The 25028-nt window shown below is 59.0% G+C and overlaps 12 protein-coding genes across 13 annotated transcripts; 5 read left to right on the top strand and 7 right to left on the bottom strand.

Annotated features, from left to right (window-relative positions):
• Nucleotides 1-120: 120 nt before the first annotated feature.
• SDRG_14095 (hypothetical protein) lies at nt 121-2241 on the bottom strand. The gene is made up of 4 exons (XM_008620201.1): nt 2067-2241; nt 1613-2017; nt 388-1563; nt 121-338 (listed from the first exon to the last, which is right to left on the bottom strand). The coding sequence occupies exons 2-4, from the start codon at nt 1849-1851 to the stop codon at nt 173-175; spliced, it is 1581 nt and encodes a 526-aa protein (XP_008618423.1). The 5' UTR covers nt 1852-2017; nt 2067-2241; the 3' UTR covers nt 121-172.
• Nucleotides 2242-2794: 553 nt separating this feature from the next.
• On the top strand, nt 2795-4703 carry SDRG_14096. Of its 2 annotated transcripts, XM_008620202.1 has the most exons (8): nt 2795-3072; nt 3121-3323; nt 3375-3446; nt 3498-3694; nt 3742-3936; nt 3990-4212; nt 4265-4422; nt 4470-4703. In XM_008620202.1, the coding sequence occupies exons 1-8, from the start codon at nt 2943-2945 to the stop codon at nt 4621-4623; spliced, it is 1332 nt and encodes a 443-aa protein (XP_008618424.1). In that variant the 5' UTR covers nt 2795-2942; the 3' UTR covers nt 4624-4703. The 2 variants fall into 2 exon arrangements, with proteins under 2 accessions (XP_008618424.1, XP_008618425.1); XM_008620203.1 differs by having other exon boundaries at nt 3121-3446.
• A 615-nt stretch (nt 4704-5318) lies between these two features.
• Nucleotides 5319-7092, bottom strand: SDRG_14097 (hypothetical protein; the record flags this gene model as incomplete). The annotated part of the gene is made up of 2 exons (XM_008620204.1): nt 5319-5861; nt 5980-7092. 2 exons carry the CDS (start codon nt 7090-7092, stop codon nt 5319-5321), a joined length of 1656 nt encoding a protein of 551 aa, XP_008618426.1.
• A 1505-nt stretch (nt 7093-8597) lies between these two features.
• Nucleotides 8598-9185, bottom strand: SDRG_14098 (hypothetical protein; the record flags this gene model as incomplete). Its single annotated transcript, XM_008620205.1, has 1 exon — nt 8598-9185. The coding sequence occupies one exon, from the start codon at nt 9183-9185 to the stop codon at nt 8598-8600; it is 588 nt and encodes a 195-aa protein (XP_008618427.1).
• A 463-nt stretch (nt 9186-9648) lies between these two features.
• On the bottom strand, nt 9649-10897 carry SDRG_14099 (hypothetical protein). Its single transcript, XM_008620206.1, has 5 exons — nt 10483-10897; nt 10309-10432; nt 10192-10259; nt 9966-10145; nt 9649-9921 (listed from the first exon to the last, which is right to left on the bottom strand). Exons 1-5 carry the CDS (start codon nt 10805-10807, stop codon nt 9683-9685), a joined length of 936 nt encoding a protein of 311 aa, XP_008618428.1. The 5' UTR covers nt 10808-10897; the 3' UTR covers nt 9649-9682.
• A 1359-nt stretch (nt 10898-12256) lies between these two features.
• Nucleotides 12257-14196, top strand: SDRG_14100 (hypothetical protein). Its single transcript, XM_008620207.1, has 5 exons — nt 12257-13077; nt 13127-13225; nt 13275-13448; nt 13502-13843; nt 13893-14196. The coding sequence occupies exons 1-5, from the start codon at nt 12289-12291 to the stop codon at nt 14139-14141; spliced, it is 1653 nt and encodes a 550-aa protein (XP_008618429.1). The 5' UTR covers nt 12257-12288; the 3' UTR covers nt 14142-14196.
• A 730-nt stretch (nt 14197-14926) lies between these two features.
• SDRG_14101 (hypothetical protein) lies at nt 14927-17104 on the top strand (the record flags this gene model as incomplete). The annotated part of the gene is made up of 5 exons (XM_008620208.1): nt 14927-15211; nt 15255-15741; nt 15797-16488; nt 16535-16810; nt 16853-17104. 5 exons carry the CDS (start codon nt 14927-14929, stop codon nt 17102-17104), a joined length of 1992 nt encoding a protein of 663 aa, XP_008618430.1.
• A 32-nt stretch (nt 17105-17136) lies between these two features.
• On the bottom strand, nt 17137-18454 carry SDRG_14102 (hypothetical protein; the record flags this gene model as incomplete). The annotated part of the gene is made up of 9 exons (XM_008620209.1): nt 17137-17194; nt 17247-17517; nt 17565-17635; nt 17678-17752; nt 17807-17815; nt 17869-17936; nt 17987-18075; nt 18123-18220; nt 18276-18454. 9 exons carry the CDS (start codon nt 18452-18454, stop codon nt 17143-17145), a joined length of 912 nt encoding a protein of 303 aa, XP_008618431.1. The 3' UTR covers nt 17137-17142.
• A 507-nt stretch (nt 18455-18961) lies between these two features.
• Nucleotides 18962-19853, top strand: SDRG_14103 (hypothetical protein). The gene is made up of 4 exons (XM_008620210.1): nt 18962-19334; nt 19382-19498; nt 19553-19676; nt 19722-19853. Exons 1-4 carry the CDS (start codon nt 18981-18983, stop codon nt 19808-19810), a joined length of 684 nt encoding a protein of 227 aa, XP_008618432.1. The 5' UTR covers nt 18962-18980; the 3' UTR covers nt 19811-19853.
• A 19-nt stretch (nt 19854-19872) lies between these two features.
• SDRG_14104 (hypothetical protein) lies at nt 19873-20610 on the top strand. Its single transcript, XM_008620211.1, has 2 exons — nt 19873-19976; nt 20030-20610. The coding sequence occupies exons 1-2, from the start codon at nt 19910-19912 to the stop codon at nt 20551-20553; spliced, it is 591 nt and encodes a 196-aa protein (XP_008618433.1). The 5' UTR covers nt 19873-19909; the 3' UTR covers nt 20554-20610.
• Nucleotides 20611-20926: 316 nt separating this feature from the next.
• On the bottom strand, nt 20927-22515 carry SDRG_14105 (hypothetical protein). The gene has a single exon (XM_008620212.1). The coding sequence runs from the start codon at nt 22468-22470 to the stop codon at nt 21013-21015; it is 1458 nt and encodes a 485-aa protein (XP_008618434.1). The 5' UTR covers nt 22471-22515; the 3' UTR covers nt 20927-21012.
• Nucleotides 22516-22553: 38 nt separating this feature from the next.
• SDRG_14106 (hypothetical protein) lies at nt 22554-24242 on the bottom strand. Its single transcript, XM_008620213.1, has one exon. The coding sequence runs from the start codon at nt 24109-24111 to the stop codon at nt 22621-22623; it is 1491 nt and encodes a 496-aa protein (XP_008618435.1). The 5' UTR covers nt 24112-24242; the 3' UTR covers nt 22554-22620.
• Between the last annotated feature and the right edge of the window lie 786 nt (nt 24243-25028).

Here is a 25028-nt window from a genome sequence, read left to right on the forward strand (position 1 = left end):
GTTTGTTGTTTGCTGAATAAAGAAAACTGCGTTGCTTTGGAATGACGGTGTTGCATGGAGCTGCCGCACGGGTCCAGCTCGTCGACTCCAGGCTACCTTGGAATTACGATGCGTTGCGATTGGATAGATAGATAGATAGATAGATAGCGAGGACGTGTATTCGCATCGTTGCTTAGAGCAGCTGGTGAACGTAAATGCTGTCGCACTCCATGCTTCCAAACGTAATGATCTTGAAGCTCGGGTTGGCCTCCGCGATCTTGAGCAGCCACTCGTTGCACGCGCCGCACGGGCCCAGTGGGTTGCGATCTTCGGGCGCCGGCACCTCCTTCTTGGGTGCACTACGCCACGTCTTTAATTCCTATCCAGAAGAGGCAATCAGATAGATACCTGATCTCGGCCAGCGCCGACGCGACGGCCGGCGTCGTGCCGTCGCAAGAGAACGTCCGCGGGCGCTTGGGCTTCTTTGCCTTGGGCGAGCTGCAGTCGGCGGCGGCGCGGACCGTCGGCATGATCGGTGTCGGCAACGACACAGTGCGTGGCAACGGCAGTGCCGTCGTCGAAGATGATGGCGCCAGGTTGACGCTGAGGACGCCAATCATCTTGAGTGCGTTCCGGTGCAGCGTCGGGTCGTTGGCGAGCGCACTGCCGATCGCATTTCGCTCGGCGCAGAGTGATCCTGTGGGCATCGAGACCTCGCAGTTCATGCCCCGGTGCACAACGAGCGCCGTCTCGCCATTGGGCAAAGTTTTCTGGATGAGCAAGATGGCGAGCACGGGCTTGCGGGATTTTCGGAGCCAAAAGCTGCCGACCTCGCCGAGGTGCTGGCCGTCGACAAAGCAGTCGCGGAACGCCTTCATCTCGTCCACAAGGCGAAGGACGAGCGGCTCTTTGACCTCACTCAATGCAATCTGCGGCGTCGCTTCAATGTCTTCGAACGGGTGAAAGTCGACGTCGTCGAGGCTGAGCTTGGACTCGTGCCAAAACGTCTTGAGCTGCCAGAGGTGCAAGTACGACGGTGTGTACACGCGGAGCGCAGCGTTGAGCGCACTCAGTCGCGCCGGCGGGCCGTCGGCGTACGAGATGGTCAAGTGGAAATGACTCTTCCACGTATCGCCGACCTTTTGAACGAGCGTATCGCGGTGGGCTTCGAGGAGCGGCCGCAGCTCGCGTGTCATGAACTGCACGTTGTCGTCGTACCGAAAGATGTTGGAGCCCGAGTGGACGCGCGTGATGTGCATCTTGGGGTAGTACGTCGAAATGAACTGCGTCATGAGCGCGGCCGTGCACTCGGTCGAGTTGCCAATGATCGAATGGGCGGCGTTGCGCGGAATGCCAGCGCCCGAGATGAGGTAGAGCAGCTGCTGGCTGTCTTGCGAGTGCACATCTGCAAGCACTTGGATCCATTTCGGCACGAGGCTGCCGAGGAGCGGAAGAAAGACGGCCGAGATCGACACGTTTGACCAGCTGCGCTCGACCTCGAGCTGCGTCGCCTCGGAGCAGCGCAGCTGAAAGTCCGAGAGTGCGAGCGACGCCGACGGCAGTGCAATCGCATGCGCACCAAACCTACGATCGCCATGAGCCGACACGATCATCGATGCTAAAGGCGACGGACCGGAAGCCAATCGGGTGTGACGTGGCGCGACAGTACTCGTGCATGTCAACGGCGAGCGACGCTTTCGTCGGCAAGAGCGTCTCGAGCCGCGCGACAATGCACTGCGAGACAATGTTGAAGAGGCTGAACTTGGGCCGCGCAAGGAGCGAGCTCTTGCCATGGTGCGTCGCGAGGCCTACGTCGCCCTGCAGCTCGACCACGAGGTCCGAGTGCGAGATGTTGTGCACGAGGAACTCCATGCGTCGTCGTCGACCAGCAAAAATCGAAAGGCCGCTTTATCCGGATGACCTGGCCGCCGGATACCAAGCATGCTGGCGTCCCTCCAAGATCGCCGTCGGATGTGGGTACATGGCGTCGAGACGACCACGTGACCGCGTCGTGCTAGTCGCAGTCTCGCCCGATCGACTACGCGCATCGACTAGTTAAGAAACGGAGTAGTTTAGACTAGCTGTACGCTAGGGTAGCCGCCAGAGCCGTGTCGACAGGTCGTTTGAAGCACCTGCACCGCTGAAAACTGCAAAACTTGATGGGAGCTTGACGTGGCACGCGCCCGAGCGAATGCCGATATCCAGCAAGCTGCAGTGCCACGTACAAGCATCCCATGCGCATGGACGAAGCGCCATACTAGTAGCTACTACTGTACTGGTGGCGGCGAAGACGTTCTAGAAGGTGCGACCCATCCTCGCAAGGCGCTGCGTCTCGCCGTCGCTGGATCACGGCACATGGGAGGAATCGCCCAAGACACTTGGCATATGGTTGCCGCTGCAGCGCCATCGAGATGACCGGCGTCGACAAGTTGGCCAGCAATGTCTTCTTGTTCTTGAAGCCTTTTGAACACCACCCACGCTTTGTGTTTGGCCACGTTAGCGCAAGGTGCATCGCGATCGTCCCGCACCAGTTAAAAAGCACATCGATGGCTGCGATTACGTCGCCTCTGTCACGTGGTCCCAGCCATTAGATCTGCGCGATCGAGCTTGTCCCAGGTCCCAGCTGCGGTGGAAACCCTCTTTAATTGGATATCCTGTAGCAACCGATGGGTACTTGTATACGTATCCAGCGTCACACAGGGGATATGGGCCCATCGAAAACCTCTATCAAATGATATAAAATAAACTTGGTGTTTGTAGGGCGCAGGCTAGGGCCGGGAGCGCTCGCGGAATTTTATTCGACGTCTATACAAAGCAAGGGTGCATTTAATTGCTCGCGTCAAAATACCTTTTGCCGACCGTCGGCTTCAACCACTTCCAAGATTCACTCCCCGACCCAGCCTTCGACGCCCGGCCCGTCCACGCCGCCCGACCACCCGCACGCCAACCTCGTGACCCGGACCATGCGCGTCAACACGTCTCTGAGCGAAGACATCCCGAACGAGGAGTCGCCGCTGATCCCGGCGGGCCGCCCGCAGCAGCTGCCGGCCATCAACTACAACTCGGACTCGGCCGTGCACTATGGCAACGGCGGTAGGCCTCTCCTCGTCGTCGTAGCGCTTGCTCATGGCATGGATATAGGTGGCGCCATGTCGCCGTCAACGCGCCGCCATGTCTACTACGGCGCGGGCCACTACAACGCGACCAACAACAGCTCGAGCGACGAGGAGGGCGACCAGGACATGTTTGCGATAACGATACCGCAGAAATACCCGCCGGCGCCGGTCGTGCTGCCGCACGCCAAGCCGCGCACGGGGTTCAACAACTTTCTCAAGCCCAACCCTGTACAGCATACCCGCTACCTCTCGCAGTTCAATGACCTGTCGCCCCAACAGGTCATGGAGGCGTCGCGGAATGCCAACCGGTACACGCGGCGCTCTCGCATGCGCAACATGAAGAAGTTTCGCGTACGTTCCGTCCTGCGAGTCGATGGGCGTGTGGCTCATGCCGTTGTGTAGCAAGACTTGAGCGTGCCCAAGATGCGCGTGTCGGCGTACTGCACGTGCGACTCGCTCCAGCTCTTCAAGCTCCTCAAGTGGCTCGAGCGCATCGAGACGGGCCAGCTCCCGGGCGGCGAGCTCAGCCCCAACGGCTGGACCCACAAGATGTACATGGGCGCCATCCACTCGTCATGCGCGACCGAAGACCGCGAAGAGTACGTTCGCCCATCTCTGAAACGCGTCGGCTCATCTTCACCTGTAGCGACATGGTCACGGAAGAGAACCTGAGCATTGAGCGGAAAGACGTCTTCTACTTTGCGACGGGCTGCACGGTCTTTTGGGGCCTCACGCGCGCGGAAGAGCAAGCGCACATCCAGGCCATCCGCGCCTTCTCCAAGGGCTACGTCAAGCAGGTCGAAGTCGAGGACATGGACTTTAGCTACGGCGAAGCGACAAGGTAGACATGATGATGATGACGATGCGTCGTCATGTGCTCATACCGTATGATAGCGTCATCAACGACTCGATCACGCTGAGCAGCTTCCGCGCGTCCGAGAAGATTGCCATCTCGTTTGCGATGGCGCAGTCGTCCAAGCTCGACGTCTTTGAGCAGCGCGTCGACGAGACGATTCAGGAGACGCGCCACATTCCGCAGACGCTGGCCGAGACGGGTGAGATCAAAAAGTACTCGCAAAAGGACATTTCGCAGCTCATTGGGCGTCTCTTCATCGAGGTATTTCCGTTTTGTATCAATCTATCAAGAGGTACTCATATATATATATTAGCGGAGCGACATCAACCTGAATTCCGACATGCTCGACGACCCGGACTTCTTCTGGGACGACGACGAGTACCAGCCGCTCTACAAGAAGATGATGAAGTACCTCGACGTCGACAGCCGCGTGCACATTCTCAACACGCGCCTCGACATTCTGCGCGAATTGTACGGCTTGATACATTGAAAGATATGCGAGCTGAGTGGCAATGTAGGCTCGACGTGCTGAGCCAGCAGCTCGCGCGGCAGCACGACACGAAGCTCGAGTGGATTGTGATCTGGCTCATTGTCGCCGAAGTCGTCGTCGACGTCTTTTGGCAAATCCTCATCAAGGACATTCTTGGCTTTTTCCAGCACCGTGGCGACTAGACTCGACGTTCGACTAGGACGGCGAGCGTCGATCGACTAAGACGATGATGCAATCACAGCACTCTGTATGCCCTTGATCCTCCTTGGTGTCGCAGAGGCGATAGTCGCTCGACTTGTAGCTCGCTGATCGTGATCCTGCGACGTGCGAGGCGAATGCAGTAGGGAGAACCATGCGACACGTACAAAGTGGACCAACGCACGTTGACACAGGAGCAGCGACGACGACTTGAAGCGCTTGGGTGCGTCATCGCCGTCAGTTTTGGGCAGCGCTGGATCCCGCTCCTCGTGATCGCAGCTTGGTCAGGCCAGCCATAGATCATCTCGATCAATTCGAGCACCGTAGCTATGACCTCGGTGGGTTGTGGTTCCGCGTCTTCGTTGTCGGCGACCGAAGGCACTCAAGGCACGGCAGGTATCGCAGCAAGGGGCAAAGGCGACATCAACGCTGGCCACCAGCACCGCAAAAACACGCTCCGTGATGCTGTTGTGGAGCTTTGCGTCGTCTGCACACCGAGGATGCCAAGAGGAATGAATATACTAGAGTGCGTGAAGTGTGATCGAAGCTGCCCTAAACCTACCCATGGAGAAGATGTCGTTGGCCTTCAACTGGAAGTGTACAAGCACCCGATGTGCAAAGCTGCAAGCACTTGGTACAAGTGAGGTCATGGGCGATAGCCGCAACAGTTGCGTGGCACCTAGGACGCGACCCGCAAGAGCTCGTCGCACCAGACCAAGCGCGTCGGCGCAAGCGCGAGAACGACTGGTGCCACGACCGTCAGCGGGGGGAAGATGTCGGCGTTGGCGATGACGAGCGCTTCCAAGCGCGGCGGCGGCAAGCGGAACGCGTATACGTGTTGGATGAGCTCTGGGAGCATCACGCCGTGCAGTGGATCGTCCCAGAGGTACGCCTCGAGGCGCACGGCGTCCAAAAGAGCCGCCTGCATGAGCTCCGTTATCAAGTTTTCATTTTCCAACAAGCGCTCGGGCGTCGGGTCGGGGAAGAGGACCATGTAGAGGCGCAGCTCATCCGCGCGCGACAGTGGCAGGCCGGCGCAAACGGCATCCGCCGAGACGCCCGCGAGGCTGGCCAGGAGCTGGACGCCGTTCGCAAAACCGATCCAGTTGGTTTGCCAGTTTGCGAAAAGCTCTTCAAGCGCCGGCAAGAGGGCGTCGGCGCCAAAGAGCTCCAGCGCGCGATGGATCGTTGAGGCAAAGAAGTCGAGGTTGCCTTGGAAATCCTTCGTCGCCGATGCCGTTCAGGAAGCGGCCAAAGTCGCCAAAGAAGCACCCACCGTGGGTCGCATACGATCCATTGAATGCGCTTGGAACTGCCTCTGAAGGCATGTGCTCCAACACCTCCAGAGTGTCTTCAAGACAGCGACGGCGAAGCCCAGCGTCGGTGATGGTCGCAAGCGAGAAGATGGTATCTTCCGGGCCAAGAATACGCGATCGACACACGGTTGGCCAAAACACAAGGCACTTCTTCGTCCCTGGGCGAGCCAGCTCGTCGACGTCAACGCCGCCGATAAAGCCTTGGATCGGGCAGCGCGCCGACGTGATTTCCAAACGGCTGGGATTCGGATAGAGGTAGCCAGTGTGAATCTTGAACGGGCCGTCTCCGCTGGGCTCGACCCGCTGCGATTGGACAGAGGCGACGTCAAAGGCCTTGGTCTCGAGGAGCGCTGTGAGGAACGCCCAGTAGTCGTCGGAGCGGTGCACGTTCCAAATGAGCGAGCGGCCAGCGGCAGGCTTCAAGGCAAAGCCGACCACGTTCGGGGCGACGCGAGGCGCTGCCACCACGTCGTTGAGCGCCGCGACCGTCGCCTCAAACTCGGGCGAGAGGGGAGGCGCCTCGTTCGGCGGGTGCGTGTCAACGAGATCAAAGACGGCAATGACGACGTGTCCGCTTGCGACAGGCGCCATCGAAATCGAAGCGCGGCGGTGGACCACCGCATACGAGCCCCATTTGACGCCGGTGACCATCGGTGTCGAAAAGGTTTTGTACTTGATTGTGACGTGGCCGCCTTCGCAAGCCGTCGACAAGAAGACAAGCAGCGTCCCAAAGCTGCTCTTCGCCGGCAAGGTCGGCGTCAACTGCGGCGTCGAGGCGGCGCTGGCGACAGCGAGGTGCGACAGCACGGGTGCGCACGTCTCCACTTCCTTGTCCAATTTTTCTTGCATCGTCATCGGAAGCACGTCCCGCCACGTTCGTGGGCACTGGCCAACGTGGCCCAGCGATACGTCTTGGGCAGGCACAACACCTGACGGGTACCGCTCCAGCAATGTGGAGACACGCTTATCAACACTGTCGCTGTCGCGCTGCGATCGCGAGTCGAAGCCGGCGACTTGCAGGCTCGGGACAACCTCGGACCAGAGTATCCCCTGCTCAACGTACTTGCAGCGCTTGGTCTTCCCGAGGAGGCGGCGCGCGGCCTCATACAGCTCTGCGTCAGCGTCGACGTCCTGCATACCGAACGAGCAAGGCAATGAGTCGCCCGTTCTCGGGTGGCCCACAATCCGGATCCGGATTCGGCGGACCGTTCCCTGATTGGCTGCAGCGACAGAGTGTTGATCGTTTTCAACGTGCTAGGTGATTGGCAAAGTCATGTCGTTGGGCTCTCCGTCCTCGACGCGGCTTTTCCAGCACTGCAGCAACGAGGCCAACGACGATCGACGTGCTTGATTCTCGCATCTCACCCCTCGGCGCATTGGACGTGCCTCACACAAGATCAAACGGGCAAAGGACAATGAGAGATTTGCATTGAGCGAAGCACTACCATGGTCCTTGACGTTGGCGGAGGGGACGTGGGCGAGGTACCGCGGCGCCGCATCCGCCACTTCGTTGAAGAAACCCGCGACGGCTTCCAACGCCTCGCGGCGCGCCTTGGCAATGGCTATGAGATCCGTCGTTGGGCACGTTGCAGGTCGTGGATGTGGCGCGCAAGCTCGTCGCGCCAAGCGCACCGGCGCAAGCGCGAGAGCCTCCGGCGCCAAGACGGTCCACGGATGGAACTCTTCCGCGTTGGCGGCGACGAGCGCGATGGCCCACGGAGCATCGCGCCGTCCCAGAGGTAGTCTTCGAGGTGCACGGCGTCGCCTGCAAGAGCTCCTTGGAGCACTCGCCTGGCATAAAAAGCACTCGCGATGGCTCAGCACCGCGTACAAACGCAGCAGGTCCGCGCGCTAGAGCGGCTGGCGCAAAGCAATCGACATTGTCCGAGACGCCTGCGAGAAGCCGTTCGCAAGGCCGAACCAGGACGTTGCCCCCGAGAGGAGCGCTTCGAGCGCCGGCATGAGAACGTCAGCGCCAAAGAGCTCAAGCGCGCGATGGATCGTAGGTGCAATCAAGATGCGGTTGTCGTAGCATATCTTGGCGACGCTGAGGCCGAGAAACGCGCGACGAGGCCATGGTCGCCGATGTCGTTCAAGACGCGGCCAAAGTCGGCAAAGAAGCCGCCGTGGATGACATACGGCCCAGTTTCGTCGCACGAAAAGTTGTGGGGTTATGTGTGGTCCAGGACATCCAGAGTGTCTTCAATGCAGCGGCGGCCAAGACCAGCGTCAGCGATACCGGTAGGCCCGAGAGCGAAGACGGCGACGCCGGCGCCAAGCGCGCGCGATCGATGCGCCGTGGACCAAAACACGAGGTGCGTCTTCACTCCCGCCAATCAATGTCAAGGAAGACTAGACCCATCTTAACCAGGGTTGCCCGCCTGTTCTGGGTTTTCGACCCTTCGACCTGCATTGCGCAACCCACGACCCTTCGACGCACCTCTTCGCGCGATCCTTCTACAAAACTAGTGTTCTATCGATGTCTAAGGTGCATTCTACGCTACCAATACACCACTCTTGCATTAGCCAAGCTTGAGTCACCACACCAATCCCCAGGTGAGAACACCGCCCACTGGTATGTTCGGGTCGCAACACTTAGCGCCGAGTGCATCGTCCCTTGCTGAATCTCGAGCGGCGCGCTCTCATCCGCATCGCCCGGCTGTAACATCAAAGGATTCCATGAGCGCTGCAATGAACCACCCGTCGTGATGACGGTGGTGTTCCAGATCAATCAAGTCGAGAACAACCCCGGCGTGGACAGCAAAGCCGATCATGCTGTCGCCGACCGTGGCCTCAAACGTGAGTGAGAGCGGAGGCGCCTCATCCAACGGGCGCGTGGCGACGAGGTCAAAAGCAGCGACCACGACGTGACCGGCCGTGACAGGCGCCATCACAATCGTCACGCTCGTGGCCAACGCGGTCGAGAAGCCATCGACGTTGAAGGTCACTTCGCCCCATGATGATGGGTAGGACGTCCCGCCACGGGTGCGGAAGCCGTGCATCGTAGTACAGCAGCACAACCTGCGCAGGCACGACGCTCGACGGGTAGCGCTCCAGCATTGACGTGACACCATGGCTGTCGTCGTAAGCGAGTTAAAGGCGGCGACTTGGAGGCTCGGGATGGGACCGGCCGAGAGCAGCCCTTGGTCGACGTCCTCGTAGTGGGTAGTCTCCGCGAGATGGCGGCACGTGGCCTCGTACAGCGCGGTGCTGGCGTCGGCGGCTTGCATGCTGCTCAAGCTGGCAAATGGGCGAGTGTGGGCGGCCGCTTATTGCTCATCTTGGCAACAAACCGGATCCGGATTCCGTGGATCGCTCCCGCTTGGTGAGAACAGCGCGGATTGGCTGCAACATTAGAGTGGTGGTCGTTTCGAGCGTATCGACGCGCGGTGACGTGGCAGGCGTCACTGGCAGCGCTGTCTGGATGAGCCCAAGCGCGACGATGCTGCTTGGTGGCAGAAGGAAGCACCGTACGTCGTTCAAGAGCATCTCCCATGCCGTAGTATGCATGGCCTTTCTACTGCAGACGATCGCTCCCACATGATCATCGCCTGGTTGTCGTTCGATGAGGCAGCAGCCAGGAGGGACCTTGCGTTCGACAAGCACAGTCTGCCCTTCTGTGATCACCGAGCCGCTCTACCAAGACGGCCAGAAGCACCCTCCATGGAAGCTGCATGTACGACACGCAGTAACGAGCTTATGCAATGGCCATCGTCGCCATATCGTATTAAAACTTGTAGGCAAACGTCAGGAACGCCGTGTGACCGCGCATCTCTTCGTCGCGCTTGGCCAACGTGTGCGTCGGAAGCTCCGACTCGGGAACCTCCGGCACACGCTTGCGCTTCTCGCCCGACGCTTCGGCGATCGCGTTGGCGATTGCGGCGTCCGACGAGCCAAAGTCGGGTACCGGCAGCGTCACGGTGCGCGCCGTGTACGTCATGAGCCGCGTCTCGATCGTGCGGACACCTACGCGCGTATGTGCTCTGGACGCCATTTAGACGTAAAATTACGGTCAAAGCCGTCGAGGCGCAGGGCGTCACACGTCTTTTGCACTTGCTCCATGCACGGCGAGTAGGACGCGAACGCGCCGCCCGTCTTGAGCACGCGCTTCGCATGGCCCACAGCTTTCCACGGGCACGGGAGATCGAGGAAAACGACGTCGACCTTGTCGTTGAGGTGCTCGGGAAAGCCTAGGACGCATCTCGATCGTGGTCAAGGAGGAAGCCAACGACGTACCTTGCTCGCACGCGTCCCGACACTCGACGGTCGCAACCTTGTCGAGGCCGTTGGCAGCAAACTCTTCCCTACACACGTGCGATCCATATACCGGTATGAGCTGCAACGTCGTTGTACTTGGCGACTTGGGCGCGCGTGGCGTTGAACTCGAACGTGTACACGTGGCCGCTGGGCTGAATCGCACGGGCAAAGGACGTCGTCAAGGCGCCGCTGCCCGTGCCCGACTCGACCACGATCTTGCCTACAACGCTTCGCATGAGGCTCGCATGGTCGATATGATGGGCAACGTACCGGGCGCGCAGTGCGTGTTGAAGAGGATCGCGCTCGCATCGAGCGTAAAGACAATCTGCGTTCGGTGGCGCAGCGCTTTGCTCCACAGCTCGGGCGTCGGCGCGAGGATGAAGATGTAGCCCTTGGACATGCGCGAGTAGACCTTGGTGCCGAAGCGCTGGCCGATCATGTCGTTGTGGTGGAAGGCGCCGTGGCGGTTCTGGTAGCAGCCGTCCTTCTCCATGAAGGCGTACGTGACGCTGCTGTGCGTCTCGAAGAGGATGACGAGGTCGCCGACCTCGACGATCGCCTTGCCTGCCCACATGCTCATGCTGCTCGCCGCCATGTTGTTGTTGCTTGATGGACCGCTGGGACGATTGGTGTACGCTTCGACCAATCACCGAACATCCGGATAACCTGCCAGTTGAAGTTGGCGGTTGGCGCGGTTTTGACGGCCGACAACCCCACACGGAAACGGCATTGCATGAGTCTGTGGATGCTAGTTGCACAGCGAGAGGAGCCTTCTTGCAGAGGACAACTTGTGCCTCAAGCGTCGAAACTGGCTTCTGGAAATTTACCAGTGACTGGTATCGTGCTCTGAGATGCGAAATTAGTCCATGGGGCCAGTGGCTTGGTGCTAATACGGGTCATTTGGCGTTGATGGCCTTGATGATTGGCTAGCTGCAGCATACTCCTGCGTGCATTTGCTACTAAAGATGCCTGAACCTGGCATTCCGGCCCTTTCACGGAACCTTCCACGCGGTTGGCAGATGAAGTCGGCGCCGGTTGTCAACGCGGAACGGCTCTGCATGGCGAGGAGTCCCATTGGTCTGTGGACCACACAACGACGTGTTGCTGTTTCAAGGTTGCTTTGGATGTGGCCCAATCGAGATGCGATGTCACCGGCGCATCCTGTGGATGATGGCAGTGGAAGCAAGCTCCTCCTGTCGCTGGAGCGTCCGTTGGGGCGTGTTCTACAAGGTATACCAAATCCGCATACCACCGATAGCTTGCAGGAGACGAGTGCCATCGTGAGTGCTACGGTGTGTCATTTAGGCAGATCTCGAACGTGGTGGGGATGGCCTGCAAGGCCGCGCGAATTGCTGCACAAAAACGGCGCACGACGATGTGGCCACGCACATCCTTTACTCAGGACGTTAGAGATGCGTCAATACAGTCTGTACCCACGTGCATTATGCGAGGGCTTGGTTGTAGTACATTCGTATTTGCCTAGTTAGTCGCTGCGACGACGCGAGTCGAAGCGAACGACTGCCTCGACGATTCCTTCGGCTTCGCGAATAAAACCAACCAAATAAAATAGGATCTCAAACCATAAAAATAGGGACAAATAAAATGATTTGATCTACGTCCGTCTATGCGCCGGCGTCCGAATCTCCAATTATATTTTTAGAGCAATGTATTTTAATACCACGGAACATGCCCAAGGATCGCACGTTCCCGATCACACGCCCGCGTCTCAACTCGGGATCGCAGCTTGAACTGAGACTGCTCTTCGACCCCTCGGCCTCGATCCCATACCGTACATATAGCAGTAGAGCTGTCGTCTTCTCTCGACTTGGAGCTTGCTTACTTGACCGCGCGGCTGCGGTATCCGGATGTGCGACGATATCAGACCATCCGGTCGGCGTAATTTTCTTCGCGGCGTCACGCATTAAAAACCACAGGCTTTCAATACAAAGTGCAAGGTATTAGAATAATTTGTGTTTTCGGGTCGTGGATCCGGATGCCCGATTTGCAGAGCAAATAAAGAAACGGCGTCACTTGGTGTTTGTATACTCCGCGGTCATTTTGCATTCGCGTCGGTACATGATCATGGCAAGCCACGCCGACGACGCGCTAAGCGGCGACGCGAACGTGGACATGACGGGCGAGGTCCCGATGCTCGGGCTTCCGTCGACCACCGACGAGCCCATGACGATGATCGAGGCCGCCGACGATGGCATGACGGAGATGGCCGACGACCGCAGCCGCCGCCATCAGGTCGACGTCGAGAACGCGATCAACATGCCGATGCGCAAGAAGATGCGCCTGAGCTTCATCCCGGACGAAAACTGCGGCAGCGGCAACAGCACGGACGACGAGAAGGACCAGCAGGCGCAAGTGCAGACCCGCCTCTTTGGCCTCCTCAAGCAAGGCGAGGCTCGGCACTTTGTAGCGCTCTTCAACCAGCAGACGCCGAAAGGCAAGCAGACACTCCTCGCCGCAAAGGACGAAGTCGGCTTTACGCTCCTCATGAGCGCAGTCAAGTACACGAGCCTCGACGTCTGCCGGCTCTTGATCTCGCACTGCGTCGACGTCAACGAAGTCAACGACAAGAAGAACTCGGCATTGCTGTTGGCGGCGCAGAAAGGCCTGATGGAGATCTCGCAGTGCCTTCTCAATGCCGGCGCGTCCTCGGAATCGCGCAGCGCCGCCCTCGTTCCCGCAGCGCACTTTGGCCACTTGGACGTCGTTCACCTCTTGCTCCGGTCCGGCGCCGATCCCAACTACGCCAACCAAAAGGGTACAACCCCTCTCATGCGCGCTGCTCAAGAAGGCCAAGGCGCAGTCGTGCAGGCGCTTCTCCGGAACCGCGCCGACGCGAACGCATCAAACGTACGACGCGTCATCCATGCAACGTTGACTGAACTTATGCATGTGATAGATGGAAGGCATGACGGCGCTCATGCTCGCCTCGCAGCGGGGACACGCCGATATTGCCGACATTTTGATCCATGCGGGCGCCATTGTCGACAAGCAAACGGTACGCAGCCCCTTTCCTTCATCGCGCCGCTCATTGTCCACGATCTTAGCGGCAAGGCAGTACGGCGCTGCTCCTCGCGGCCAAGCGCGGCCACGCCAAGGCCATTGTCGCGCTGCTCAGCTCTGGCGCCGATATGTTTCTCAAGGACGAGCGGGACAAGACGGCGCTGGACAATGCGTCGCGCCGCGGCAACGAAGAACTCATTCGCATTCTGACCATCGACGTACGTCTGGAGATGGCTGCGGGCTGTGTGCTCAAGGATGCATTTGTGTGTAGAACCAGCAACGGCTGATGAAGTACCGACTGCGCATGCTGCGCAACTACATGCTCATGAAGATGTGCACGCTGTACCTTCTCAACCGCGCGCAGCTTCTGCCGCGGCGAACGGCTGCCGCCACCTCGTACGGCAGCTGGCTCGTGCGCGCGTTTGGGCTTCCCAAGCCGCTCATGCGCAACATTGCGCAGTTCCTGCCACTCTCCCGCACGTGGTCGACGCAGCTACGCAACTTGAACCACCACGTCGCGATGGACCCGAGCCAAGTCGTGGCGAAAGGTCTCTTCATCATGAACGAGGTGCTCTGCGACGCCAAGCTCGAAGTCCGCTTCTTTCCCAACATGGTACGAGAACCTCCCGCTTCTGCGTATGTGGCGCTCACGAGATGCGTAGACGGGTCCGGGGCAGCTCATCTTGCTGCGCGAGCGGCCCGAATACCAAGAACTGCTGGCGTCCAACGTATTGGGGCTCCCAATGCCAGCAGAAATGCTCCAGCGGCTTTGCCACATGGCGAACCTCCAAGGCGTTTTGGCCCAGTACCCGTCGCTCGAAGCGATCGAGTTTGGCACGGTCGTCGCCCAGGACGTCCTCACGGTCCTCCAAGCTCTGCTCGAGTGGGACGATCTCCGGCGGCGATATTGAACGGACGTCTATTTATCGTATTTAATGAAAAGTGCATGTCCGATCTTGACCAGTGCTTCCTCGTCCGCCTCGTGCGCTGTTGGGTTAGCTGGTTGCTTGCAAGCGACTGCCCCATGGGTCTGGCACCACCTGCCACTGCGCTCCAAGTCGACCATGATGCCACCGATAGCTCGTCATGTTGCCCTTTCGTAATTCTCAGGTCCCGTGGTCGTGCAAGAGGCTTGACACGGCGTAGGGTTGTCACCTGTGGGCTGGAGCAAGCCGCACTTGCGTCGGCTCCGGAGCAACCACGTGCTGACCGAGGTCGCGGCGCCACTTTGCTGCGTGAGTCCCACTGGAGCTTGGCACGTGGATGCGATTCGAAGCTTGGCGTCTTCTTTATCGAAGGTCGGAACGTCGCGGATCCCACCGTCGGACTTGAAGTACCCTCGTCCTTGAAGCTGCTTCGCAAGCTGACACGTTTTGCCAACACGCCGTAGTTAGTAGGAACATTCGATGCGTTGCAAGCTCTATGCTTCATTGTCGTCCAGGCTCAGTCGGTGGTTTAGTCGATCAGGTGATGTCACCCACCTTGCACTTCGGCCGCTCGTGACCGCTCACCCCAGATCTTCGATTGACTATGGCGCCTGTCTAGACCAACGTATTGACTTCACTACTGTATAATAAAACCCATACAAAACGCCCGACAAACAAACTCGATTTTACTATGCGCTACAAAAAGCGAGTGTACAAGAATGCATGTACAACCCACTTGTGCTCGTTCGAACGTCAGTTTTGCATTGGTCATGTCCGAGTCGCTGCGCTTGATCAACGTTCCGCGCAAGTCGGCGCCGGCCAAGCCGTGGCGCCTCCAGCACGCGCTGGCCCTCTTTGCAGGCGCCTGCGCCATCTTTGGCCTGCTCCAGGCGTCGCGCCCGGGCCCGATCCTCCTCAAGGGTCTCGAGCCAACCTCGACGAACGTGTGCGAAGACCACCGCTTCTTGACGCTGGCGCAGCTCAAGGCGTGCATCACTGCCATCCCGTTCAACGCGTCCGACCGCGACGCGGCCATTGCGCACCTCCGCACAATCGTACGTGCTCGTCACATCGCGAGGTTGTCTGATGCCAAGTTAGTTGCCGAGCTATGCGTTCAAGGACCTCGCCAAGAGCGCGCATCCGTTCGGGCCGTACACAATCCCCGCCGTGGACTTGGACGCGGAGCTGGCGATCGTGGCCAACACGACGTACGCCAACGACGCGGCGTTCCAGGGCGCGCTCTACACCGTGTTCAAACACCTCCGTGACGCGCACACGTCGTACCTCAAGCCCGCGTTCTACTCGTCGTTCTACGTTTTCCACCCCGTGAGCCTCAAGAGCTTTGGCCGCAACAACTCGCAGGTGCTGCAGTTTGACACGCCGGACCACAACGAAGTCAAGGTCTACAAGACCTTCTTCCCGGACGACGACGCCATCCGGGACAACGACGTCCTTGGCTGGGACATTACGCACATCAACGGCCAGCCAGCGATCGACGCGCTTCGCGACTTTGCCAACCACGAGATTGGGCTCCTCAAGGACGATGGCACGCGCTTCAACATGGCCGTCACGGGCTTCGAGACCGGTACCTTCTGCCTCGTGAATGATACACTGATACACTGATACTTTTGGATGATTAGGCCGTGGCTGGTTTGTGTTTCGTCCGCTCTCGACGTTCGACATCCCAACCGAGAAGAACGTGAGCTACACGCTTACGCACCCAACGACGGGCGAGTCGAAGACGGTGACGTACAACTGGGTCGGTCTCAACGGCGCGGCGTTTCCTGGGCGCGCGCCGCCGACGCTCACGACGCGCAAGCTCGAGCACCTCTTTGAGCGGCTCAAGCGCCACTTGACGCACCACAACTTTGTGGACGAGAAGCCGTCGGTGGACTTTGCGTGGCTCAACGACGACGTCGGTGTCTTGAGCATCACGCAGTTTTCGCCGTCGGGCGACCAAGATGCGAACCTCTGGACCGCCACGTTTGGCCTCAACATTACGCTTGCGCTCGCCGAGTTTTCGCTCCAGGGCGGGAAAAAGCTCGTGCTGGATCTGCGCGGCAACGGCGGCGGCGACATCTGCCTCGGGTACGCGACGATCCGGTACCTCTTCCCGAACCTCGACCCGCTCGGACCGCTCGAGGGCGTCGGGCCGCACAACCGGGCCATCTACCACCTCAAGCAAACGCCGCTGTTTGAGATGCTTGCCGAGCAGGGCGAGCGCATCTCGCACACGAACCCCGAGCTCGCGCACTCGGAGTGGGTGCCCAACCAGTGGTTTAGCGCCGACACCAAGCGCCAGTACCGCAACGCATCGTGGATGACGTCGCAGGTACGGCGAGCAATCATGAGACACGACGCCAGTGCGCGCATGCTAGGTTCGCAATACGCACCCGACGCTCGGCAACGTGAGCCAAGGCGTGTACTACGGCTGCTCGGGCTACGACGCGCTGTTCCAAGCGCCCGGCACAAGCTTTGCCGGTCTCTCGAAAGAAGACGTCATCTTGGTCTCGCACGGCTACTGCGGCAGCACGTGCTCGGTCTTCTCGAGCTTCATCCAGATGCACGACCTCGCGCAGACGGTCGCCTTTGGCGGGTACCTCGGGAACGAGCAGCAGTTCTTTTCATTTCCGGGCGGCCAAGTCTACAACTCGGTGCGTTGCACTTGGTCTTCAGAACTAAGATCATAGTGGTAGATTGCAGTCTACATTGACGCGCTCAACATGGGCCTCGAGAAGCACCCGCTCGTGCCGCAGCCGATGACGACCGGCGCGGCCTTTGGCTTTGCGATGGTCGCCATCACGCCGTGGAACACGCCGAACGCGTCATTGCCGCTCGAGTACCATTTTGTACCTGCAACGTACAACCCGCTCTTCCCCGAAGACCCGCTCGACGCCGTTGCGCTCTTTGAAGCCGCCGTCGCGCTCACGTCGTCGTCGTCGCAGTAGGTACGTGGATGCAGTAGAGTGGTCCATGTTGATTTTGATCATACAATGACTATGGACGGTGCGGCGGTCGTCTGTGATTCGAGGACTTTGCTGCGAACGGGTTGGGCATGAGTAGAGAAGAGGAGAGAGGAATGTGTAGTACCTCGGAGGCGTCGGCGCCGTCAGGAACCGGTGCCAATGGGCCCGCCAGTTGGCGTACGCCGACGGCCGTCGCCGGCGGTCGTCGTCGTCGTCGGTTCCATGCGTCGCGTTGATGGTCGAGAGCGCTTGTGCGGTCCGTGCACGAATGAGTTCGTTCGTCGTCATGTTCTTGGAGATGAGCTGGATATGGTAGGCAAGGAACGCGCCGAGGAGGCAGAGCGTACTGCCGGTAGCGTACAGCGCCACGGGCACGAGCCAGAAGCGATCCATAACTATACAGATAAGTTGGATACTTGGATAGTACTTGGATAAAGTGTACAGGCGCGGAGCCCATGGCCTTCGAGAAAGGCAAACTGGATCGTAAAGGCCACGAGGGTCCCAAACATAAAGCTATCCATCTCAGTCCAATGCAAGGGATGGATGTCAACGTACAGATCGAGGACGACGAGAGCGAGTAAAAAGGCTAGAAAGACGCGGTGGTTGCGCTTCCCGACGCAGTTGCCCGTCCTAATATTGGCATGCGTCGGTGCAGGACGCTCTCAATATGAAGAGCAAGCGTACCACGGGCAGCTAAATGAGCATCAAATAAGCTCTTTGGATAGCAACAAGAAGAGAGAACGTACTGGTGATCAAACTGGTCGACGCAGCAGTTGCAGACGCGGCAGTGGCTTCGGCGTGGCGGCTTGGGCACCTGCAGAAACCGTGTCTCAATATGGCACAAGAGTTGTCCTGTCGACGTACTTCGCAAAACGCGCAGAACCGGTCGGCCTCGCCGTCGTTCGCGGTCGACGGCCCATCCCGCTGTTGCTCGTAGCGCTTGGGCACAAAGCCTACGAGTCGCATGTGAGGCTTTGGCGTCATGGCGCGGGCGACGTACCAGGGTCCATAAAGGCCGTCCTGGCAAACCAGTAGAGCGCGTTGATGTAGCCTGGGATCGTGATGCCGATGTACGCAAGCGGCAGCGACGTGACCATCCTATAGGTTCGCAACGCATGCATCGTGAGCCATGGCGATGGAGGCGGCGACGGACACGACGTAGATGTAGAGACCGATGACGGACGTGATGAAGAGGACGGTCCCGACACAGTTCTTCCACTGCGTCTTGCTCACGACGACGGCGCCGCGTCGGTAGAAGTCTTGGTTGCCGTGCCACGACTCGTAGTACGGCGCGGTCGCAAGCAGCCTCGCCTCGTCGTCGTTGTCTGCCATCCTGCCACGCACAATCTCGCTGCAATGACGGCCGATGTTTTTTATTGTTGTGAAATGTAGCATCATTTTATTTTGTACGACCCCCTACTTGGTAAACCGAGATGTTAGAAAAGTCTTCCTGCAGCGCTGCTTCCTGTCATCCCGAGCCATGCTAGCGTCTGCGCCCGAGCTACCATGCATGTCCATTATAGCTTGCTACGCGTCACATAGCCTGCGGTGACTGCGGACGCTGTCCACGTCATCGTTCAATTGGCCGTCGTCTGGCTTTTTTAGTGGGACCCGGTGGGGGACCAAGGTGGCGTCGGCGAGATATAGCGGCCTCAGCGCGGGATGCGCGTCTCGTGCAGGGCATGAGTATGCATGATATAAGCTCAAAGGTGGTACCTTCATGCACTTGATGCAATGCTTTGTCTGCAATTCAGCTGCAACCATGTCGGTGGGGACCGATCTAAAATGGGTAGGACCCCGTGGTGGCTGACTTTTCAAACTGAATTTCAACATTTTTAATTTTTGAGCATCAAACGCGATGGGCGGGGTGTTCTCGAAGAAGACGCCGGCGCCGGCGACGAACGCGGCCGCGGAGCGCCACGCCGCCAACCGCGCCAAGGCGCAGCAGCAGGTCTCTTCGAAGGACAAGGCGATGCTCGAGCTCAAGGCGTCGCGCGACCGCCTCAAGAAGTACCAGAAGGCGCTCGAGGCCGAGAGTGCGACGCTCGAGTCCAAGGCCCGCCAGCTCCTCGCCAAAAAGCAGAAGGACCGCGCGATGCTGTGCCTCAAGATGCGCAAGTTCAAGCTCCAGCAGATCGAGCAGGCCGATACGCATTTGCTCAACGTGCACCAAATGATCGGCAGCGTCGAGTGGGAAAGCCAGCAGCTCCAGGTCGTTGCAGCGTCACAACCCTCCACGTCCAACACCTTGCTCCATAGATCTTTGAAGGTCTCAAGGCCGGCAACTCGGTGCTTGATGCGATTCACAAGGAAATGACGATCGAAGCGGTCGAGGATCTCATGCTCGAGACGCAAGAGGCCCAGGCACATGCGGACGTCTGCCTTCCGCTCCTAATCGTACCGTCGCTCATCGTGCTGTACATGTCATAGGAGATCAGCCGCATTCTTGGTGGTGCGCTCTCGACCCAGGATGAAGACGCGGTGTTGGCCGAGTTGGCCGAGATCGAAGCCGCCGAAACCGCGGCTTTGGAAGCGCAACTGCCGATCGCGCCAGGTAGCATGTCATGTCATCTGCACTGTGCATCTCATTCCGAGCTAGACGATGTCCTCGTGGCGGCGCTGCCCGAGGTGCCGGCAGCTAGCGTCGTCGCGCCCGCCGCGCGCCGAGCCAAGCCCGTTCTAGCCTAGTCAATTTTGTGTAACCCTTACAAATGTTGTCCTTCGATTCGAACGTTGCGCTTCCCAGCGGCCACGAAGGGCCACACTCCGAAACTCCTGCGCCCAAGGATGAAGTACCTTCCCGTCCAATGCGACCACAGCGGGTCCCCGGGCCCGTGCCCGCTGTGCCCCACGGGTGCGTACATTCATACGCCAGCATCCACGTGGGCTAGATACGGTATATGCTAGAGGACCAATCGCTCTACGGGCGCTTGACGATGAAGCCGCCGCAGCACCATTTGTGCTTGAGCGCGGGACCGGGCATCCACCTCGTCAAGATCGAATGGCTCAAGCCCCACGAAGCCATTGTAAGCCGGGACAAGATCGAGAGCCTCACAGCGGCGACGCTTGCATGGGGCGGGTACCTCGAACCGCTCCTTGTGGACCGCCAAACCGGCGCGATCTTGGACGGCCACCATCGCTACACGGTGGGCCTCGAGCTGCAATTGCGACAGCTGCCCGCGATCCTCGTCGACTACCTCGACGATGCGTCCATCTCTGTGCATGTGTGGCCCGGCTCGGCGTTGTCGTCGCTCACCAAGCACGACGTGGTGCTCATGGCGCTCTCGCCGCACACGTTTCCGCCCAAGAGCAGCAAGCACAAGTACGCATTCTCGCTCGGGAAGATCGCGGTCCCGCTACGGCTCCTCGAAGACCGCGCCACGTACATGGGCATGTACCTTCCAGTGCCCCGGCACCACATTGCAGCGTAACTGCACATAGACTAACTAAGAAATCGACGTGGCATCACCAAGTGCATTGTATCTTCCGGATAAGCTTTCATTTTGCATCGGAGGTCAAGTGACCGCGGGTATCGGCACGCTCCAACGACAACGTCACCAAGGCTCTGTTCGCGGTTCGTGGTGTGCACGCTTTGCCTTCATTCCCTATCGGGCATGTACGACTACTAGATAAGGTGTCCCAACCCCACGTCGAGTCACCACGGGCACGTCGTTGTTCCCGGATAAGGATCCGGATACCAACGTTGGTCAAGTGACCGCAAATATCGGCGCGCCAACGCCATCGACAGCGCCGCTTTCGAGGGGTGTTTGCTACGAGTGCGTGTGCAGATGCCAGATCTAGGTTCTACTAGTATATATATCGACGCATCGTATTACATGAAATAACTTGTTTAGGATACGTGTACGAGCAACGACGCCGATATAACATGACTACACGTCCGAGATTCTCGGCGAGCTCGTGCCGTCCACTTTGACCGAGACGAGCAGCGGCGTGCGTTCGGTCGCTGAAAAGGCGGTCGCTTTCCCGGGCGACCAAAATCCGCTCGGGCTATTGGCGCTCGACGACTTTCGCCGAGGCGAGTTGTGGTAGCGCTGGTACACACGCCGGCGTGCGCGGCCAGCAAGCATTTTGAGTTTGGCGACGCAGCGCATGACGCCGACCTCGCGCGTCTCGATCAAGTGGCGCGACGAGTGCGAGAGCGTCTTGCCGAGGTCGGCTTCGTCTTCAATCTCTTCTTGGATGAGCTCTTCGACAACGTCTTCAATCGTGACAATGCCAATGAAGCGCACGTCGCTGCTGAGGTCGTGGTTGGCGATCCAGCAAAACTGAACGTGCTCGACGTCGTCGGTCACGAGCGCCATGTGCGACCGGCCTTTTTGAAACTCATTCAGAAGCGCGTAGCACGAGTAGCTCGGCGAGATGACCATTGGCTTCTTGAGCATGAGGTCCTTGATCGGTCGCGCGTCGGCGGGGTCGAGCACGATGAGCCGCTTCACGAGGAGGAGGCCCACAATGTTCATCGGGTCGCCGCGGTAGACAGGGATCCGGCTGTGGCCGGACGCCAGGATCTCAGCCAGCGTGTTGGCATTCAATAGCGTCTCTTCGTCGAGCTTGAAGACGTCGGTCCACGGAATCATGACGTCGACGACCGTCTTGGCCGTGAGGTCCAACGCGCCGTGGATGATCGTGACTTCGTCCGTATGCAAATGCGTGCCATATCCGTGGTTGCTGCTTGGCGACGACGACGTCATGTTGCCGATTTGGCTTAGACGGCGCTGGAGGTGCGGTGCGAGCGGCCACGGGTGCGTCTGCTGCTGTAGCGTGATGAGCGCCTTGAGCTCCCGGCGCTTGTAGCGTGTGCCGTTGTGGTCTTTGCCAAGGAGGCAGTCGAGCACTTTTGAGATCGGGTAGGCGATTGGCGACGCTAAAAGCATGAGCAATTGAACGACCGGCATGAGGAACGACGCGATCGCGAGCTGCCCTTTCCCGGTAAAGATGGCGGAGGGGAGGATCTCGCCAAAGAGAAGGACGCACGTGACCGAGACGACGACCGCTTGCGCTTCGGGCATGAGCCGCGCGAGGAAGATGGGTAGTGCTTCGTTGGCGGCGGCGTTAAAGAGAAGGAGCGAGACGAGAAGCAAGTGGTGGCGCTGGATCACGGGCAAGACGCGGCCCGCCCGGACCTTTTCTTCCGGCGACCCCTCGAGCTGGAGGATCTGGAGGTTGAGGAGGTCGAGCGAGAGGAGGCCCATCGTAAGCCCGGCCATGAGACCCGCGAGGCAGATGAGCGCAAGCACAACGCCCGTGCCCAGCCAGAACGCGTACGGGTCGCAACTCGGCGTGAGGTACTCGCGGCCGCAGTAGTCGCCGCCGTCGTGCTCGGGCATCGCTTCGGTCGCGCCGGTTGGCAAAAAGATCCTGCAACGGCTCGCTGTAAGATCGCAACCGTGACGTGGCAGCACGAAACACGTTGTTGAAGCAAAGTGCAACCAGATGTATTCTAGAACCTAGCTATTAATACATCGGTACGCAACAACTTAAGCGGCGAGGAGGGGCGTCACTTCGTTCGTCGTCAAGTCGACGCACACCAGCAGCGCGGACGGGTCGACCTCGACGCTACCGTTCTTGGGCGGCCCTCGACGCATCTTGGCGCGCGCACCGAGCTCCTTGAACTTGTTGATCGCACGGAGCACGCCGCGCTGGCGCAGGAGCGTCGCATGTTGCTCCGGGTTGGACCCGAGCTGGTTGACCGACACGTCGCTCTCATCGGCAATCTCCTCCATGATGATCTCTTCCAAAATGTCTTCGATCGTCACGACGCCCGAGATGGTCACCACGTCCGGGTCAATGTCTTGGCCGGTCGCCCAGCACTGCTGCACAATTTCCTTTTGCGGCGTCACGAGCGCAATGTGGCAGCGGCCTTCTTGAAACACGTTCAGAATCGAGTAGCACGAGTGGTCGGGCGTCACGAGGTTCGGGCGGCGCAGCATGAGGTCCTTGAGCGGCTTGAGGTCGTCGGGGCTCAGCACAATGAGGCGCTTCACGAGCAAAATGCCGACAATGTTGGTACGATGGTTCTTGTAGACCGGAATGCGACTATAGCCGCTCGCCAAAATGTCTGTCATCACGTCAAAGTTGAGCAAAATGTCCACATTGAGCATATACACTTGGTCAAACGGCGTCATGACCATCTGCACCGTCTTGGTCGACATGTCGAGCGCGCCGTGGATGATGGCCACCTCGTCATTGTGCAAGTTGGTGCCCGTGACCGAGTAGAGTGGCGTGCGCACGGAGTGCGCCGGCGTCAACATGGCCTCGGACGACGAGGCATCGTCCGACGACGACGCGCTACGGAGCGTCGGGAGCCCCCCGATCGTGGTCGGCGACGAGGTGCCATAGTTGGCACGCGCCAGAATGTCCTTGTACGACTGGAGCTTCGACTGCGACGGCACCTTGAAAGGCGGTGAGTTGTTCTGGAGCGCGACGAGCGCCTTGAGCTCCTTACGCTTGTAGCGCGTGCTGTCGTGGTCTTCGCCAAGCAAAAAGTCGAGCGCCTTGGAGATGGGCCACGCGATCGGGTACGCAATCAGCGTCAAGAGACGGACGAGCGGTACGAGCGCAGCCGCGATCGTGAGCTGCGCCTTGCCCGTGAAGAGCGCCGACGGAATGATTTCGCCAAAGAAGAGGACACATGTGACCGAGATGACGACCGCTTGCGCTTCGGGCACGAGGCGGTTGAGGAAGATGGGCAAGGCTTCGTTGGCAGCGGCGTTGAAGAGGAGAAGCGTCACGAGCAGCAAGTGGTGGCGCTGGATGATCGGGAGCAGCTTCGTCGCGCGCTGCTTCTCGACCTCCGAGCCCTGGAGCTCGAGGATCTGGAGGTTGAGCTTATCGAGCGAGAGGAGGCCCATGGTGAGCCCGGCCATCATGCCGGCTAGGCAGATGAGGCCGATGACCGTGCAGAGTGCAATGTAGAACTCTTCCGGGTTGCAGCTTGGCGTCAGGTATTCATTGTCACTACACGCCATGGACGGGGAACTCGGTGGCTTGGGCTGGGCACGAGGCAGGAATCTCGCAAATGGCAGGCAATCCGCCAACCCAAATGGCTTTTTTGAAAATGACAAAGTCGGAAATTTGTGACAGAAACGGTATTTGCACATCCTTCGCTCGACGCCCTTGTGGCAAGCAAGCACAGCAGGACCACGGGATCCTGTACGACCAAGAGATCATGTCGACCTATGAGCTGCTATGTCTTCTGCTTTTGCTGTGATTCGCATCGTAGAATGCCGGGCTGTGTGCCTGGAACGTGGTGGTGCATGATCGGTTGTACCCCTTTTTGGCAGAATTCGACTGAATTCGGTTTTATGCAGAGAGCAGATGCGTGTCGCAGGCGAAATACGATTGTAATGAATATCAATTTAACAAAGCAAGTTAAAAAGCAAATGACCAGATTGGTCACTGCATGTGGAGCTGCGAGGTCGAGGCTGAGGTTCGAGGCCGAGCAAATCTCGAATGGCATAGATTTCATCTCAAAGAACAAGCGACGATTTGTAGCATAAGCGACGGCAGAGCGGACAGTGGTGTGATTACACTGGGACTGTACGATGGGTGGCCTCCGTACCTCTTTCCTGTGTACGTTGACGACGCCGCAGCCGCGGGCATACACGCGCCGCCGGATCTTTTAGAAGTAATAGACAAATCCCTGTCCAACCTTGGACAAGCAGTAGCATCAGCATCATACCTTCGTCCACAGGACAGACGATCAACACAGTCGTCATAAAATACTGTGGCCGTTCAAATATGCCTCGAATAACGTAGTGGCGACATTGGCCGCCATCATCGTCGTCCCGCATTTGTCGATACTGCTGCGAGTGACTGTTGCTGCTTCATCTCTTTGAAAGACGCAGGGCGACGCCGCCGTGCACCTTATTTAAGAACCCATTTC

The sequence above is a fragment of the Saprolegnia diclina genome (genome assembly GCF_000281045.1).
Source record: "Saprolegnia diclina VS20 unplaced genomic scaffold supercont1.67, whole genome shotgun sequence".
NCBI lineage: Eukaryota > Oomycota > Saprolegniomycetes > Saprolegniales > Saprolegniaceae > Saprolegnia > Saprolegnia diclina.